Below are 16627 nucleotides of genomic sequence, written 5' to 3'. Positions count from 1 at the left end.
GTCTTTCTATATATTCTATGTCCTTCAGGTTGTCGCCTTTACCAAGGTCCAAGGTCTTTTCAATATGCTCCAATCTCCTCTTTCTGGAGGCATTAAAGATGTACCTAGGAGAAATTTTATGATATCGCCAGTGTACATTGGTGTGGGATTTCATCAAATGATAAGTTTGACAGGAGCCAGATTTGAAACTAAAAAGAAAAAAAAAATCTAAAAATTTCAAAGGCATTTCAAATAACTAATAACTAGGAAAAAAATACTTTATACATAATTCAGAAAACTGATAACTAAAAAAATAAGTTGCGTATGTTAATTAATTTAGAAACAAGTATGGAAGACACAATAACACCAGCACTGCTAAGATTATACATTATTTATCTGCAATTCATGGGTGTTTCTCAAAGAAGTCATTGAATTATTTAGTAATTCAATAACCAACAATAATAGGATTATCTGGCTAAGAGGAAAATCATGAAAGGCTTTTAACATTTTAGAGAAAATTGCTACTTTAATATCAATACGCATTCTCATTAGGGATGGCTAGGCTTGACCTGTTTAACTCGATTCAACTTATTGTAAGCCGAATTGTGTTACATGTTTGAATAAAATAGTTTGATTTGGTCTGAATTTTTGACATGTTTAATAAGTAGATCTAATTCTCTCTCTCTCTCATAGGGGTGTGTGTACTATATGGATGGATTATGTGCACATGCTTTCAGCCATTAGTTTATTATCGGCCGTGAATAAGAAAAGCCTGTCTGCCTGTCCCTTGGGCCACGTTGAGTTGGAGCCTTTGACACCCACTCCAAGGTTGTGAAGATTATTACTTGCAAGAAATCCAAATCCAATCCGGCCCAAAGGCGTGGGTCATCCTCTCCCACACTCCCCTACAAGCACGCATCAACCTCTATGCTCCCATAAGAAATAGAGTATGGCTTCATAGTACTCCTCTCAATCTTTGTAGCCTTAAGGTTGCAGGACCAGACCTTAGATTTCCATACCCATTAGGGGTAAAGAAGTAGAAAAAGGACAGGCACTCGGCCACAACCAGACCATCATCCTAATGGTGTAACAACTAACAGAAAGATAATAAAGACACTTCTCTAAATTAGATTGATGAGGGCATTGAGCCCACAAAAAGATATCCACAGACATGGAGTGTAAGTTAGGCGATCCTTTTCATGCAACGCACTCCCCCTACCCTCTTTTTTATTTGCCAATGGTGATAGCAGCACCAAGGAGAAGCATAAAAAGTAGTCCCGTTGATTTGGGATGGAGGACATGGATCCTACATCGTTAATTAAGATTTAAACTTAATGACGTTAGAAGTAATCATTCCTAATGGTCTCTTTTCTTTTTTTTTTGAGAACCAAGCAGAAAAATCACCAACATTTCAGCAGACCATGAAATGTGGTGAGGGAGGGATTTGAATCCAAAATCTTTTGTGCAACGAAGGAGAGGGTGTACTAGCTTAGCAAGATGGCACCCTTCAGTCTTCTTTACTCTCTCTCAGTTCTGAGATATAACATCAGCCAGTGGGGTCATTTTGCATTATTATTGAAGCTGGCGTTATCCAAATTCCCTTGAATCGTTGCTCGTCCTGCTCTTCTTGGGTCTCCGAATTATCTTTCCAACTATTAGACCTGAAATTGACCCTCCCACGCCGAGACACAATGCATACATCCAATCCATTTTGAAGAACAGTTTTCCCTCGTTGTATTCTCCCTCGATGCCGCTTCCCAGCTTCCCACCAAAGCATGAATGTCTAGTTTTGTGAAAAATCGGATTAATTCGACTGGAATAGTCTCCAACTATCTGGTGTAAATTGCATTAGTTTTTTCTTCGACAGCAGAGGAACAGATATAATGATGATGGTTCTCCTGCACCAAACGTAGGTTAGGAATATTGGTTTCAAAGTGTCACCTTAGCTTGCCCCTACTTAATTCTTTCAATAACTCATTATCACAAGACTGTAGGCAAAAGCGAGAGGAGTCTGAAATCATATGGCACCATCAAAGAATCAAGGCTCTACTTTGCTAGAACAACAACCACCATCAACATCCTATAATGTGGTCCAGCTACCAGAAAAAAAAGCTCAAGCTAAGGCTCAAGAGAGCAGCATGTTTGGTTATCATATTTAAGCCTATGAGATGCCACCTACATGAATTCCTTGTCAAGATCGAGCTGAATATGGTGGAGTGCCTACATATTTTTCACATGATCTTCAGATCAAGTAAAAGCTACCAAAAAGAAAAAGAGCTAAGGAAGACATGAGCTGTGAAATTAAAGAGGAATACTTGTCCTAGTGATTGATGGATTAGGAACTTCATGCATATTGTAAATTTGCAATATTCACGGAGAGTAGTGTTCAATGTCAGAGAATCACGTTTAATAGTGCGCATTAACATCACAAGCAATTCTTACATCTTCTAGTAGCTGGATTTCTCATCCGAGGGTACATGTCTTAGAAAATGGCATCCGAATCTATGAAGAAGCACTCAAACTCTATCAAAGCAAGCAAGGTTTTTATATGAGCCAAGCTGAAGTGGTAGGCCTCGTTTAAATTCTTTAAGAACTGGAGAATATGCAAGTAAATTGTGATGAATGGCAACAATAATTGCTAAAAATAGCCGTCAGAGAGTAATTCAGGTGCCTCAATGTAACTAATTTGCTCTACAGCGGTTTTCCTCTCCCCTCTATTCCTTTCCTTTTCCACCTTTTTACAGCCTTCCGGCTTTTGGACCGTTATTTCATTTTCTATGATAACATGATCTATAACGGTCAGATCAAAATTTTGGTTGAAATGGATGCAGCATATTTAGGAAGGAAATGCTCTTGAACTAAATCATAATGGAACTAAGGAAAGAATGATTGAAATAGCTCAGAATGCATATTTACTCACAGCAACTACTGTTACACCACATTCTACCTAGACTACAAATTGCTTCAGCACGACAATACAAGTATCATATTATTGTGAAAGCTTATATACATTTACAAAGAGCAGAGCAAGACAAAAGTTGTTCATCATTGTAAACATTATCAACAGAAGTGCAATGAGGTAGACATTACTCATCATAGTCTTGAGTACTTCTAGAAGGGGTAAAAGAATTGGAAACCATTATTCTCAGAGTCTTTATCCTGTAGATTTGGTAAATTAGAGGAAACTAAAGATGTCAAGAATAACACAGATAAATATTAACTTAAACAAACATTGAAAAATATCAATGAACTTGTTTCAGAAATATTAGCTCAGATAATCAATTTGTCGTATATAAGAATTTAAAGCAGCAAGAAAACCACTCAGAGATCAGAAGTATAGATCCAGAAACAAGCTTCGCACCTGTTAAACAATGATGCATGACTAACTGAGGCTGTACGTGAATTGCATCGGCAGCATAGTCAAAAGTTCTGAAGATGGAACCTTATCAGTCATGCTAAGCAACCAAAGCAATATGTCCTTAACAAGGTTGTCAAATTGCCTACGCAAGGCCAGGTGGTGGACCCTTGTATAGCCTAGGTGGATGCCTAGTTGCTTAGACGGCAACCCAGGAAGGAAAGCTCTTCAAGCTTTCATAATGTGTGCTTCTAATACACATGCATACATAAATATCTTTTTTTACCATCAATCGGACAATGAATCTATTTGTCATGCCTAAAAAGTCCGAAGACCAAAATCTACAAGGAGAGCAATACCGATATTGCTGCCACTGCAACATCCAACAAATTGTAGAATGCTTGATGGCCAGCACCTAGCAAGAAACAGGAGGCAAACATTCTAGAGGCTAGAAAGTAGGACAAAAGTGAAAATTAGGAAGGTGGAACAACAGCTCGATGAAGAAGAGGTGTGCTGGTCACTCCAACCACCGCTGCCAGTCATCATTATCACCCGCCCTATTGGTACACACTGATCAGCCCACTGGCTTCCACCAGATTGGTTGTAGCCTTCGCTACCCTCCCATGTATCCCTTATAAGGAAAGAAAACTGGAAAAGAAACATTTAAAGAGTAGGGGTTAAGTGGGCTTCACCTAGGCAGCCCAGCCATATTAAGTATTTGGGCTGCCGCATAGGTGCCCAGGCACCCTCTTTTAACAATGTTAGTCCTTAAACACTATAAAGCAGGAGAGGTTATATCGGCCTCAGAACATACAACAAAAGTTGTGCATAACCCTCACACAACCAAAACAAAAATAAATCCAGAAGATTTTCTTACGTGCATCATTAATATGGTAGCCTGTTATCTCAAAAAAAAACTAATTAAAGAGAACTTCTGTTTATAAAACCACAAAGTGGAAAAGTCATAATTATTCTACATCAATTATCACAATGCACTGCATAGCCATATTCTGGACAATTAGAAATATCTGGTGAAAATAACCATGTCCAAGAAGTTTACTCCATTCATCTGAGCATGGTTTTCTACAAATCCTTCAGTTCGAGCTGATGCTTTCATATTTTTTCAACAATAATTGCAATCAAGGGATATCACTGGAGAATGCTGACCTTTCTTACATCCCTTTTACAAGTTTTCACGCAAATTTATCAAGTCTTCCAATCCTTTTTCTCATTTATTACGACTTTTATCCATGTTCAAAATCTTCTTTAACATGGGCCTCCTTTTAGACTTTGTCACACAAGGTTGTGCCATATCAACATTTTCTCCATCTCCATCCCACAGCTTCATATAATGCATTTTATTCTAGCTTTGTCCTTCCTCAATTTATCACACATCGATCTCAATGTTCTCATATTTGTCTCCTCTAGTTTGCAGCCTTGTTCTTGTTTACAAAGTCTTCCTCATAATCGCTCCACAACTTAACCCCTTCGGCAACTTTATCATAATATTGGCCCCTAGTCTGTTTCATTTCCCCCACCACCTTTCTAATTGTCCATCCGACCTCTGGTCACCTTTTGTTTTCTTTATTCATTCTGTTAATGTATTTGGTGGGATTCCCATCTTTAATTTGAAAAAAAAATCATCATAATATTGGTGGATTTTGTTATTGTCATGTCCCTATATCACTTTAGACATCATTGCATTTAAGGGTTGTCACATGTCTATAACTAAAAAGGGCATACTAGTGCACAAGACTCCCGCCATTGTGGGGTATGGAAAGGGTCAACTGCACGCAGCCTTACATCTGCATGCAAAGAGGCCATTTCTATGGTCGTCTATCTATAACTGCATAAAATCCCATCTGCCAGCTTGCAAATACATGTCTTTCTCATCTTCCCCTCCTCATTTCCTGATATGGCCCTCCTAAAGACTTAATCATGCATGATTAAACTAGCACCAAACTAAACTACATCGCTTTCTAAATGGTCCCTTTAAGTGTATCATACGTCCATCTCAACATTCTCGTCACATTCATCTACTGTGCGAAGTTCTTGTCATCTTATGAAAAGATCGCATCAAGTATGACCTACATGAGCAACTCAAATAGAACTGAAGCAATTATCCTAACCAACAACCTTGCTCTGATTTTGTTGGCCCGTTTCCACATAAAGATTTCAGATAAAGAGTATCATCACTTTAAGTATCTCACCATAAAATCAACCATTTCTTATTGCTCGCGCATTCAATATATGCCTTTTGATTCAACTGATTTCAGACCCTCATCTATCAAGCTTTTCTCCATGTCTTTGATGTCTATCCATGGTCTAGTTCACCTACAAGTTGTGTAAGCAAAGATGGATCATGATATTAATAATCAGCTTATCAGTTACAAGTATAATATAAATTTGATAATCGCCATTCAAAATCATTCTGATTGACTGACTCTTTATACTGAAGATAGAGAGGTAGATAGGGATGAGTTGGATAGCATGAAGGCCGCATGTCGCACAAATGGGCTCTAGAATGCAAAAGAATACTAAGCCAATGTAGGATGGTAATCTAGGTATTTGACTGCATGTAACTCAAAGCAAAATTAATCACATGTTTCTCCCACATTTAAGAACTGATATTAGCAAGGAAAACTTCTGAATCACAATTATGAAGTGAAATAACATTTCACCACAAATTTTATGAATATGGTTTATCATGTCTAGCAGTTTTCCAACTTAGTAATCCCTCTTCAGTCTCACAAGGATTATCATATCACACATCATGCTTATTCCAGTCAAGGCCTCAAAGGCCAACAGGATGTGCATATTTATTAGTACATACCACACAAAGATTTAATAATGACTGAAGAATGAAACAAACAGGCTAAGATACACAAGGGAAACTGTCTCGCTTGCAACTTTGCATTTAGACTAATTTTTTAATTTCAGTTTATTGGAATGTTAGTCAAAACTCAAAGATTATTATTATTTTTTTTTTTTTTTGCGAAAAAGAACTTGAACATTATTATTACTTAACTAAACAAATCAAGCATTGTAAGCAATACCGAAGATGCATATGATTATTGACAAATATAACCATGGTTTATACTTTCCCATATCTAACGACTATATAATACAAATTCACATTATATTGGATTAAATAAGGAAAAGCTTGAAAGAGATTTGGGAAGTTTCAGAGAGTGAACAATCAACAACCTCACTTGAATGAAATAATCAATTTCTGGGAGGATCGATTGGACTAATATCCAGTTCAACCCAACAATAACATATATCAGTTAGTAGCACAGTACAGTACAAATCTATAATACACTATGGTGCAAGCTAATATGGGCTAGTACCAATATTGCAATAGGCAGCCCCTTATCATGCAAGCAACCATGTGGCTCCGGATGTATCATACAATTGAGAACAATGTAGACTAGCACTTAAAGCCATTGCCTGTAAAGTTGTAATCCTTGATCTAGTTTAAAATAAAATGGCTTCAAAAAGCATCTTGATCTATGCATCATGCAATGAAGCACCACAAAAAAAAAAAGAGCACATGTAACTCAAATTTATCAAGAAAACAAAGAGAAAAGATAACCAAATTGATCAATTAGTGATGGAATGCAGAGCTTATATTTTGGCTGGAGATGCTCTAAAGAGCTCCAAGAAACCAAGCCTGGCCTATGACCACCTAGATGAGCTAACCAATTAGAGCAGATGGAAACCCATGGGCAATCAACTTCTGTCAATGGAAACCCAAGTTTCACCTGTCAGCCACATGCTGACCCACATGGTCCAACATCACTTTAATTGCAGCAACTCATCCACACTGGGCACTGCGCCCTAGAATCCTCGAGCATTGGGATTAGCCAACATTACCTTCTAGTTGAGCATTGATCTCACCACAGCCACATATATAACATCTATTGTGACAAACATCCCAACCAACAGGTCGACAAACATCACACACCAACTCAAGTGCCACAACTTCCCCTGCTCCATAGTGAACCTCCCCTCCCCCTCTTCCACAATCATGGTGATCCACAATCATTGATAGATTGCCATCATGGTGATCCACAATCATTGTGGGATTGCTCCTCATTGGTTGTTAATGTCAATCAATGCCACTATTAGCGTCACCACTTCCAATAGTAGGCTCATTCCTGAAGTCTTATCCTTCTAGAATTTCCTTTTTCCAGATCAAGGGAAACAACATGAGGCGGTGGCTACTGTTAATATTACATAGGCTAGGGTATTAAGCACTCTTGATCAGGATCTGAATGGGCCTCAAAATGAGTTGAGACGAGAATTAGGTGTGTGTTCAGGTTTGTTGTGATCAGAATGGGAGTTAGGTCAGAAGAGGGTTCTGATTTAGGAAATGTTACACACTTTTGGGACTGATCTCTAGTTAGCTTCCATGGGTCTGGATCAGTAGTAGGCAAAACCTACTAACTGCCACCCTCAAAGTTCCATACACCTTCTTCCCCAAAGGTTCCACTTATCATTTTCTGTTTTGCATGATGTCACATTTATTGCACTGCAATTTTCTGTGAGATAACCTAAGACACTGATCACCGTAGATAAAAATAATTACACAATCTTTTACCCATTATTGATATTTCCAATAGCTAAAGTACATCATATCAACAAATAGAGTCTAAAAAATTTACAAAATTCTTCATCATCTACTAATTGCCACCCTCAGAGTTCCATGCACCTTCTTCCCCAAAGGTTCCACTTATCATTTTCCGTTTTGCATGATGTCACATTTATTGCACTGCAATTTTCTGTGAGACAACCAAAGATACTGATCACCGTAGATAAAATAATTACACAATCTTTTACCCATTATTGATATTTCCTATAGCTAAAGCACATCATATCAACAAATAGAATCTAAAAAATTTACAAAATTCTTCATCATCCCTCTTTATCGCAACCTAAGGGTCTCCATGCGGTAAGTTTTCTGTTTTCAAAGAATCTGAAAAGTTCACATGTCAAAATTGAGCAAATTGTTGGCATCTTGTCCGTTAACGTGCAACACAGTTGCCCATGTATTGGAAATAGACTCTCTTTCACAAGTCATCTCAATAGGTTTCATTTGTTTTGTCAGGAGAACAAGATTTCTCTCTCATCCACATCACTCGTTTCTTAGTATTTTATTAGATAGGCCTAAATTATCCTAGCGTCCAACCTTTGCAGCTTAGGTAGGAGTTTTAAGTCAGTGTTGCTTAGGGTGAAAGATTGAATAACTTGTGTGGATGTAAATTGGATCTTACCCAAGTTTGATGGAAGGAAAAAACTATCTCCAATAACAAATGCCAATAACAAGTTATGATAATGTAACCAGAAAAATCTACTTTCCTTTAATTAAATCACTAATAGCAATCTTTTAAAGTCAACTGTACATTATAGTTAACGAGGACAAGGCCCATCTGCCACATGACAAAAAGGCAGTGCAAAGATGAAAGGACTTAAGGTTGAACAGTGCACTGAAACTCCAACACTGAATTCTGAGGCATATTGCGTGGAGAGTCAACATTGGATACTCACCCAATTGGACAATGGCGGCACTTCTTCCTCATATGCCTTATAATAACTTGGATTCTGAGACCATGCTGGCTTGAAAGGCTCAAGCTGCAGACACAGGGGATCCTCATGGTAATGCCTTTCATAAGCATGGTTGCTACTTCTGACGATATTGTCCTCATGCCCCTGTTGAACGAACAATGAAGAATGCCACATGCAATAACCAAAATGAAATAGGATGATGATCAAAATCAGTGTAATTTATTTGCTTTGCATAATATACCAAAATTTGCCAACAAGCTTACACATAAGCTTCATTCTCACACAAGTTGGCTTTGGGAGTTCTGTGCCAAGCAGACACCATAGTAACTCAAATATGAGAGCAATTCAGTTAAGAAAGTATATTAACTGAAATAAATTATAGCCATTTATATCATGGGGAATATTTTGCAAGAAGGAACTTGGCAGACTAAATTAATGCAATGCAAACACAGTTCTTCTTTTTAACAAGCACATGTAATCCTATTTAATATAACTGTAAATAATATCTGAGCAAAACATGATTAATATTACCAAACTTGCATGTAAAGTGTAAGACTACAACAAAGTTGAAATCATCTTGGAGATTGAATTCAAATCAAGAAGGGCCAAAACATACACCATAAACACAAAGTAAACATATATAAATAGCATGTTACATGCAAGGTCAAGGTCGGGTCCTCACCCAGCTGGACCTGTGAGAAACCTCCTCCCCGTAGAACTCATGGTAACCCAGATTTCTAGACCATGATGGCATAAAAGGCTCAAGCTGATCACCATGAGTCTGCTCGTTGGAGTGCCTTCCATATGCATAGTTTGGATCTCCAAATATATGGCCCTCACCCCCTCGTTCATTAGAAGATGAAGAATGCTATCCATGAAAGGCATAGGATGGACATAATACAAGTGAGACTGAATTATCCTATACCAAAATTACACCAACAAGCATTGTACAATTGAAACGCATAAGATCCATAGACAAGATCACATACTCACCCAGTTGGACTTAGGAGATGCCGGTCGCTGGTAGTCATCATGGTAACTCAACTTCTGGGACCAAGTTTGCTCAATTGGCTCAATCTGAACATTTAGTGGCTGCTCATGGTAGTGCCTCTCATAACCGTAGCTCAGACTTCCAAATAAATCAGTCACATAATTCCTCTCATCATACGATGATGAATGCTATATTTGGAGGCACATATCATCGAAATGGAGCAAATAAAACAACATTAACTTCCACGAAAACCAAATTGTACCAACAAGCAAGTACAATACATAATGGTGTCGAATACAGAGACAATGTTCGCTTTCACCTGATCATGATACACTTGTTCTTCGAAGACCTTGTGCTCACTTGGACTCACTTGAATAGAAAGGGGCTGCTCATAGTAGTGCCTATCATAAGCATAAGTTGGATTCAGATAATCATAGCTCTCCTCCCTCCTCTCGCCATATGATGAGGACCACTATATACATCCAAATCACCAAAATCAGACACTTAGCACTAACCATTACAACAAATTACTCCAAAAAAATCACAACTTGATCCGGTACTCACACTTTCGTCAGTTTGCTCGTTGTGGACATCGTAAAAATCCAATCTTTGAGCGGGTGCCGGCTCGACCTGCACCGAAATCGACTGACTGCTCTGATTTTTGTTAGCATAGATAGGAATCCCATAGCTATCGACCCCAATCCTTCTCTCGCCGTACCCCTGTGCGTGCCCAAAGAGATAATCCAGAGTCCTTCCCCAGGGGTTCCAACGCCCCTCTTCCCCAAAGAGCCAGGACCTGAAGATATCCGGGTAATAGGGTTCCGGCTGATAGCTCCCCTGCGTTCCGTAGTCGTAAGGAGGGGGGCGCTCCGGTTCCGGCTCCGGCACTGGAATCGGCGCCGCCTGAGGCAGCGGTTGGGAGCGGGGAGTGGGGTCGGTTTTGGCCTCCTCGGCGAGGGGCGGTGGCGGAAGATCGGGGGTAGGGGAGGAGACGGGGTAGCAGATTGCGGGGGCGGGGGGAAGGGGGGAGCCGTAGGTGAGGGCGATGTCGTAACCGCCCAGGTAAGGGTGAGGGTTGTACTCCTCGAAGTCGTCCTCGTTGTAGTCGGCCGGCCCAGAGGCCATGGGGAGCGAGGCGTGACGCTACGGGGCGGCGTGGCGGCGGCGGCGGGATTCTTCTCCGGCCCTCCTCCGGCGGGCGGACATGGGGACGTGGGTAAGAGGTTTAGTGCAATGGCCGTCACGCCCTCATCTGGCCTGACGGGTTGAGCTAGGAGGAAGAAGATAAACCAAGATGGTGTCCACGTAAGAAAAAACTAGAGCGGGTCCCAGCTCTTGTTTTGATCAACAACCGTCGATTTGTGGGACCATGTAAACTCCCACACCGACTTTTGGTACTTGACCTGTGATAGCCTGATAGGCGTGCGGGAGTGTGACAAAACTCGCGTTGCAACGATTTCCCGGGGGCGTGAGTTGGCAGGCGAGTGAGGGGGTGGAGTGGGTGTCTCAGAAGTGGGTGCGCATAATTTAATTATTTCGATATAGCAGTGGAAACATCATTGGTTGCTTCCATCGGTTGCGATGTAGCGATCCATCCATCAATGTGTTGAACGTCAGCCGCCACTGCAATCAATAAAAATAACAGAAAATGACAAAAGTGTCCTCGGCGTTTTCGTTCATTGCACGTATATATAATAATTTATGTTTAATAATTTATAAAAACTAGTCTTATGCCAATTCAGTGAAGAGTCAAAATTATTTTTAAATAATAAGTAAATTAAAAAAAATTCAAGATTAGAAATAAATTATACTTATATTTAGTAGTTAAAAAAATCTCTGTTTATCTTCTAAAATTTATTTTTATCTAATACTTTAATTCATAATTTAATAGAATGTTAGCTAAATTGTTTACTTAAATAGTAGCTAAATGCCATATCAGAGAAAAAAATTAAAAAATGACCAAACTAATCTTAAGTGATATAACATCCACCTAAGGAGGAGCCATGGGTTTGGAGCTTGATTTTGATGAATCATCAAAAAATAGCTATATTCTAAAAGAAAAGCAATTTAAATCTCTTAGACAAATAGATGCCTCTAAAATTTTTTTGTTGCAGGAAACTAATATCAAAAGTTTTGTTGCTTGAGCTAACCTATTCATGTTCCAAGCTAGGCCATGGAACTGCAACAGATACATACTCTAAAAAGAAAAGTTCTCACGCATGTACTAATTTAGATCCTTTTGATGATAGGTTGCGAGAGCTACCATAATTCTATATGTAGATATAGAAATCTTCATTCATAGCGACAATATTAAGAAATCATGTCTATAGTATTGGACAAATAGAACTCAGAATTAGTAAATAATACGCCAGCATTTTCAATCTCTATGACATGGTGGGTGGAAAAGGGATAACAAAATCTGATCAGAAAGAATGCTCGTTGCCAAATACTGGTCGGAAATTAAGAATGATCGTCGCTAGATGCTAGTTAGAAAGGAAGCTTATCATCGGTTTCTCATTAGGAAGGGGCACTCGTGTTAGGATGGCAAGCGAGAAAAATCCTAACCACTGAATTTCGAAGAAAAAAAGAACTCTTAATGATGAAAAACTTCGAATAGATCAGAAAGTCGGAAAGTAAAAAAGAAAGCCATATTTTCTTGCAGAGATAATTTCAACTTTTTATAATAGATAAATAGCTAATATTATCAATTTAATTAGGTGTAATTATAGATTTTACAAAATATTAGGTGTAATTTATAAGATTATTTTAATCATTTAAAAAATTTCTGATGTGTTTAAGTTTCATTAAAAGCTAATAATTTGACACACGTCCTATAAATTAAAATATTAGATAAAAAATAAATTTTAGAAGGTGAGTATAAATTTTTTATATTATTAAGTGTAAATATAGGGAGATTTTTGTAATTTATCTTAAAAATAAACTTCCCGCTGTTTGCTCACGTGCCGCTTTTCTGTTTACAAGAGGAAGCCGTTTGTTCGGCGTATCAGTTGGCGCGTCCCTCTCCCAACTGCAACCTTTTCTTTGCTTCTAAGTCTTAATTCAAGAAAAGCATTTATTACTAGATTCGAGGATCTGACTTCCTCTTCGGAGAAGGATGCAGTGATGCTCTTGGCCCATTTCTCTCCGGCGGGAGTGGTCATGGTTGGTCAGGATGAGTGCTGCTTTTTTCCGGATCTTTTCCGGTGGTGGTAGTAGGCAAGCTCGGTCGGATAAGCTTTGCTTTGGGTGCTCGCCGTCCAATTTAGCTCCAATCTCCGATACCTGCGAGGGTCTGGAGAGTTCCTATCTCCAACACCGGCGAGCTCCAGAGGAGAAGAATGGGCAGGGCTTTCTTCTTTTTTTTTTTTTTTGTGCTGAAACAGATATTTCATACATGACGGGTACGAATGCATCCAATAGAATCGGCAAACAAAAGATTTCGTAATGCAACAGATATCTCACCCTTCCCAACCTATAGAGTGCCTTCTGAGTGGCTTGCCATCGGTAGTGGATGAGAATGATGTCTGACATGTTATACTATTTTGGTTGTGGCCGTGTTGGGCGGTCATTATAAGAGATTGGGCACCAGGCCTTTTGCCCGTCCACCAACAGTTCAATCATGTTGGGCCATAGCCACTGTAATGGATTGGGCACCAGGCCTTTTGCCCGTCCACCAACAGGCAACAGTTCAATCATGTTGGGCCATAGCCACTGTAATGGATTGGGGTGGACTTCCAATTCCGTACGCCTTTATGCTAGGTTGGGGTAATTTGTTGGGCTCTCGTTCATGAGCATTTCAACTGTATGAGATTGAGGTTAGGGATCTACGCAGACCAAGTCTGATTAATTTAACGATAAACCTAAAATCGAATTGATATAAATTAGCTTTTTAAAATCAAAACTAAAATTGAATCGACTATCTACAACCATAGTTTAAAACTGACTCGAGAAATTCAGTTTGACTTGATTTATCGGGGTGATGTTCCATAAGTTAGTTTAAATAGATTGGGCTAAATAGTTTAAAACTAACTCGAGAAATTCAGTTTGGCTAAATAAAAATTGGATTGATGTTTAATGGGCTGGATTAAATAAGCTGAGCTAAATATAAACATAAAAATTCTATTTTATATAAAATATATAAAAAAATAAATACACACACACATATATATATATATATGTATGTATGTATGTATGTATACATACATACATATTTATATGGATGGGTTGAGTTGCAGGAACCGGTATATATAAGTAATTGTAATGCACGCAATCAAAGGAACCGTAAACTGGATCTCCTTCGCTTCGTCCCCTCCACTTTTGAAAATATAAACCGAAATTGAGCTGACTTTTTTTTTCAAGCTTTTCTTAAGCCGACCTTGAATCAATTTGTTTAAAAAAAAAAAAACTGGTGCAAATTAAACTGAAAAGACCAATTCAAGTCATGGTTCACGATTTTGCCATATTTTGTATACCTTTTAATTGAGGTAGTAAGGAATGCACCTAAGGATCTAATCAGGCCGAGCCCAATAGCTAAAGACTTGGACTTGACTCAATTCAAAATATTCGGGCTTGAAACTTGATTCGAGATTGATTAGGCCTTAATACCCAAGCTCCAACTTGATAAAAAAAGAAGAAGCAATACTCTAGATCAACTTGGCTCGATTCGAATATCAACCAAGCTATACTCGAGTTCAAGTTTGAGCTCAAATTTGAACCTTAGTCATAATTAAAAAAAACAAAATCTAACATAATTTTATATTTCAAAATATTTAAATAAAAAATATTATAAAATTAAAAATAAAAAAATATTATTAAAAATATATATTCGACCAAACTTCCGAGTTTTTGAACAGAGTATTTTGTTACTCAAGCTTGACTCAAAAAGTTAATCGAGCTACTCAAGCTCGGTAATAGTTTAGCTGAGTCGAGATGAGCTTCGATTCAAGTCAAGCTCATGCTTGGCTCATTTGCATCGGCATAGGTTAGGAGGAGAAGGATGCGGAGGGCTCCAATTTTGCCACTGATGGTGGACGAGGATGCGTACATCTTCCACTATTTTGGTTGTGGGCCTGTGGCTGTGTTAGGCAGAGACATTGTAGTGGGTTGGGCACCAGGCTTTTTGCCTGTTCACCAACATTTTAATCGTGTTGGGCCATAGTCAATAGTCATTATAATAGATTGGGCCACCGGACTTTCGCTCGTTTGTGGGCTTCCAATTCTGTACGCCTTTATGATTGCTAGGATGGGGTTGTTGGGCTTTGGTTCACCAACACTTCAACCGTGTGAGATTGAGGTTTGGAGTTTACACAGATTAGGGTTGGTCCATTTGGAGATACATTTGAAATCGAACTAACCATCTATAAAAGCCCCTTAAAACCAATTTGGGAAATTTAGTTCGGCTCGTTTTTGTCAAATTTCATTTTCAATTGGTTAGGATAAATTTAAACATAAAAATTCCATCTTATATATAAAATATATAAAAATTAAAAATTATATATATGATCAAATTGAATAAGATTGAGTCGACTTGAATCAATTTTATAAAGACTCAAATCAAAGCTCAATAAATTTTATTTTTTTATTAAAATATACAAATTAAATTGAAAAAATTAGATAGGATCTACGATTTTTTTTTTGTTGCAACGGCGGCTCACACACAACAAGTGTGAATGCGGCCAATAAAATCAGAAAACAGAAGGCTACATAAAGGCCCAAGTACAGACCCACGGTCTATCCAGACGAAGCCACCGAAGTGGTGGGCCGCATAGAAAGCCATTCAGTCAGCAACTCCGTTTGCCTCCCTTTAGACGTGCGAGGCTTGGCGGGATTCACACTCTCCTAGCAGTTTGCGTATCTCATAGATCGCCGATCCGCAACTGTGCGCCCCTGACCTCGGATCCACTCAATCACCATGGCCGAATCCCCCTCAAGAATGATGTAGACCACGCCTAATGTCCACCTCGCATGGTAGATTCCTTTCCAGGCTGCTCTAAGCTTGATATACACCACTGACGAGTCAAAGGTCTGCCGCCCCCACTGCAACTAATCTTGCATCGTGGTCTCGGATGGTGAACTCCACACCGTTGCATCTCCTTTCATCAGTCACGCTGCTGTCAAAGTTCACCTTAAGGAAGTCAAACACTGTATAAGCAGAATGAGGACCTCGGATGTCCCTAGCTAGCTCAGGTGATGCCTCTGTTGCACCGGTGATCTCTGCCGTCTGCAGGAGAGCTCTAGCCGTTGTCACCCTCGGATGAGGACTAACGCTTTTGAAGATTCGAGCATTCCTGTCCATCCAATACTGGTAAACTAAATAGGCAGTGCAAGTCCCACTCTCCTGAAGCTCGGATCCCTGTGTCGAAGCCTCTAGGAATAGTAGGAACTCCTCAATGGACGCCCACCTTTGACTCTGGTCTAGCTAGCCCGAAACATAGCACCAAATCTGACTAGCCCTTGGGCATCCGATGAGGGTGTGGTATATGGACACCTCCACCTCCGGGCACAACACACAGGTTGCAGGGACCTCACACCTCGCCTCCTCAGCACAGTTTTGGTGGGCACGCATCTTCAGGCCACCTTCCAGAGAAATAGGGCAACCTGTGGGTGAATGCGCTCCTCCATATCCATCTACTCTCCATTTGTCGAGTCACCGGCCTCGGTACCAGCCACGAAAGGTCTCGGGTCCTCACCACCGGCGACCCATTCATGCTCCACACCCTCCTATCTATTATCGC

The 16627-nt window shown here is 39.4% G+C and overlaps 1 protein-coding gene across 3 annotated transcripts; it reads right to left on the bottom strand.

Annotated features, from left to right (window-relative positions):
* Nucleotides 1-2865: 2865 nt before the first annotated feature.
* LOC103702193 (uncharacterized protein At5g39570-like) lies at nucleotides 2866-11162 on the bottom strand. Of its 3 annotated transcripts, none has more exons than XM_039124438.1 (6): nucleotides 10458-11160; nucleotides 10213-10365; nucleotides 9896-10081; nucleotides 9585-9770; nucleotides 8885-9046; nucleotides 2866-3138 (listed from the first exon to the last, which is right to left on the bottom strand). In XM_039124438.1, exons 1-6 carry the CDS (start codon nucleotides 11016-11018, stop codon nucleotides 3091-3093), a joined length of 1296 nt encoding a protein of 431 aa, XP_038980366.1. In that variant the 5' UTR covers nucleotides 11019-11160; the 3' UTR covers nucleotides 2866-3090. The 3 variants fall into 3 exon arrangements, with proteins under 3 accessions (XP_038980366.1, XP_038980368.1, XP_038980367.1); XM_039124439.1 differs by lacking the exon at nucleotides 2866-3138 and adding an exon at nucleotides 3145-8118 and having other exon boundaries at nucleotides 10458-11161; XM_039124440.1 differs by lacking the exon at nucleotides 8885-9046 and having other exon boundaries at nucleotides 10458-11162.
* Nucleotides 11163-16627: the final 5465 nt, after the last annotated feature.

This window comes from Phoenix dactylifera, chromosome 3, assembly GCF_009389715.1.
Source record: "Phoenix dactylifera cultivar Barhee BC4 chromosome 3, palm_55x_up_171113_PBpolish2nd_filt_p, whole genome shotgun sequence".
In the NCBI taxonomy this organism is placed as follows: domain Eukaryota; kingdom Viridiplantae; phylum Streptophyta; class Magnoliopsida; order Arecales; family Arecaceae; genus Phoenix; species Phoenix dactylifera.
The sequence above is the reverse complement of the archived record's forward strand: the minus strand, read 5'-3'. Positions and strand labels throughout refer to the sequence as shown.

What these genes read in the sequence shown, in the direction of transcription:
- LOC103702193 (XM_039124438.1), bottom strand. Translation starts at nt 11,018, where the DNA reads ATGGCCTCTGGGCCGGCCGACTACAACGAGGACGACTTCGAGGAGTAC. An exon ending in AACAAGTGTATCATGATCAG is followed by an intron (nt 10,082 to 10,212) that starts GTGAAAGCGAAC and finishes CTCCAAATATAG; the next exon opens with CATTCATCATCGTATGATGA. An exon ending in CATCTCCTAAGTCCAACTGG is followed by an intron (nt 9,771 to 9,895) that starts GTGAGTATGTGA and finishes TTTCATGGATAG; the next exon opens with CATTCTTCATCTTCTAATGA.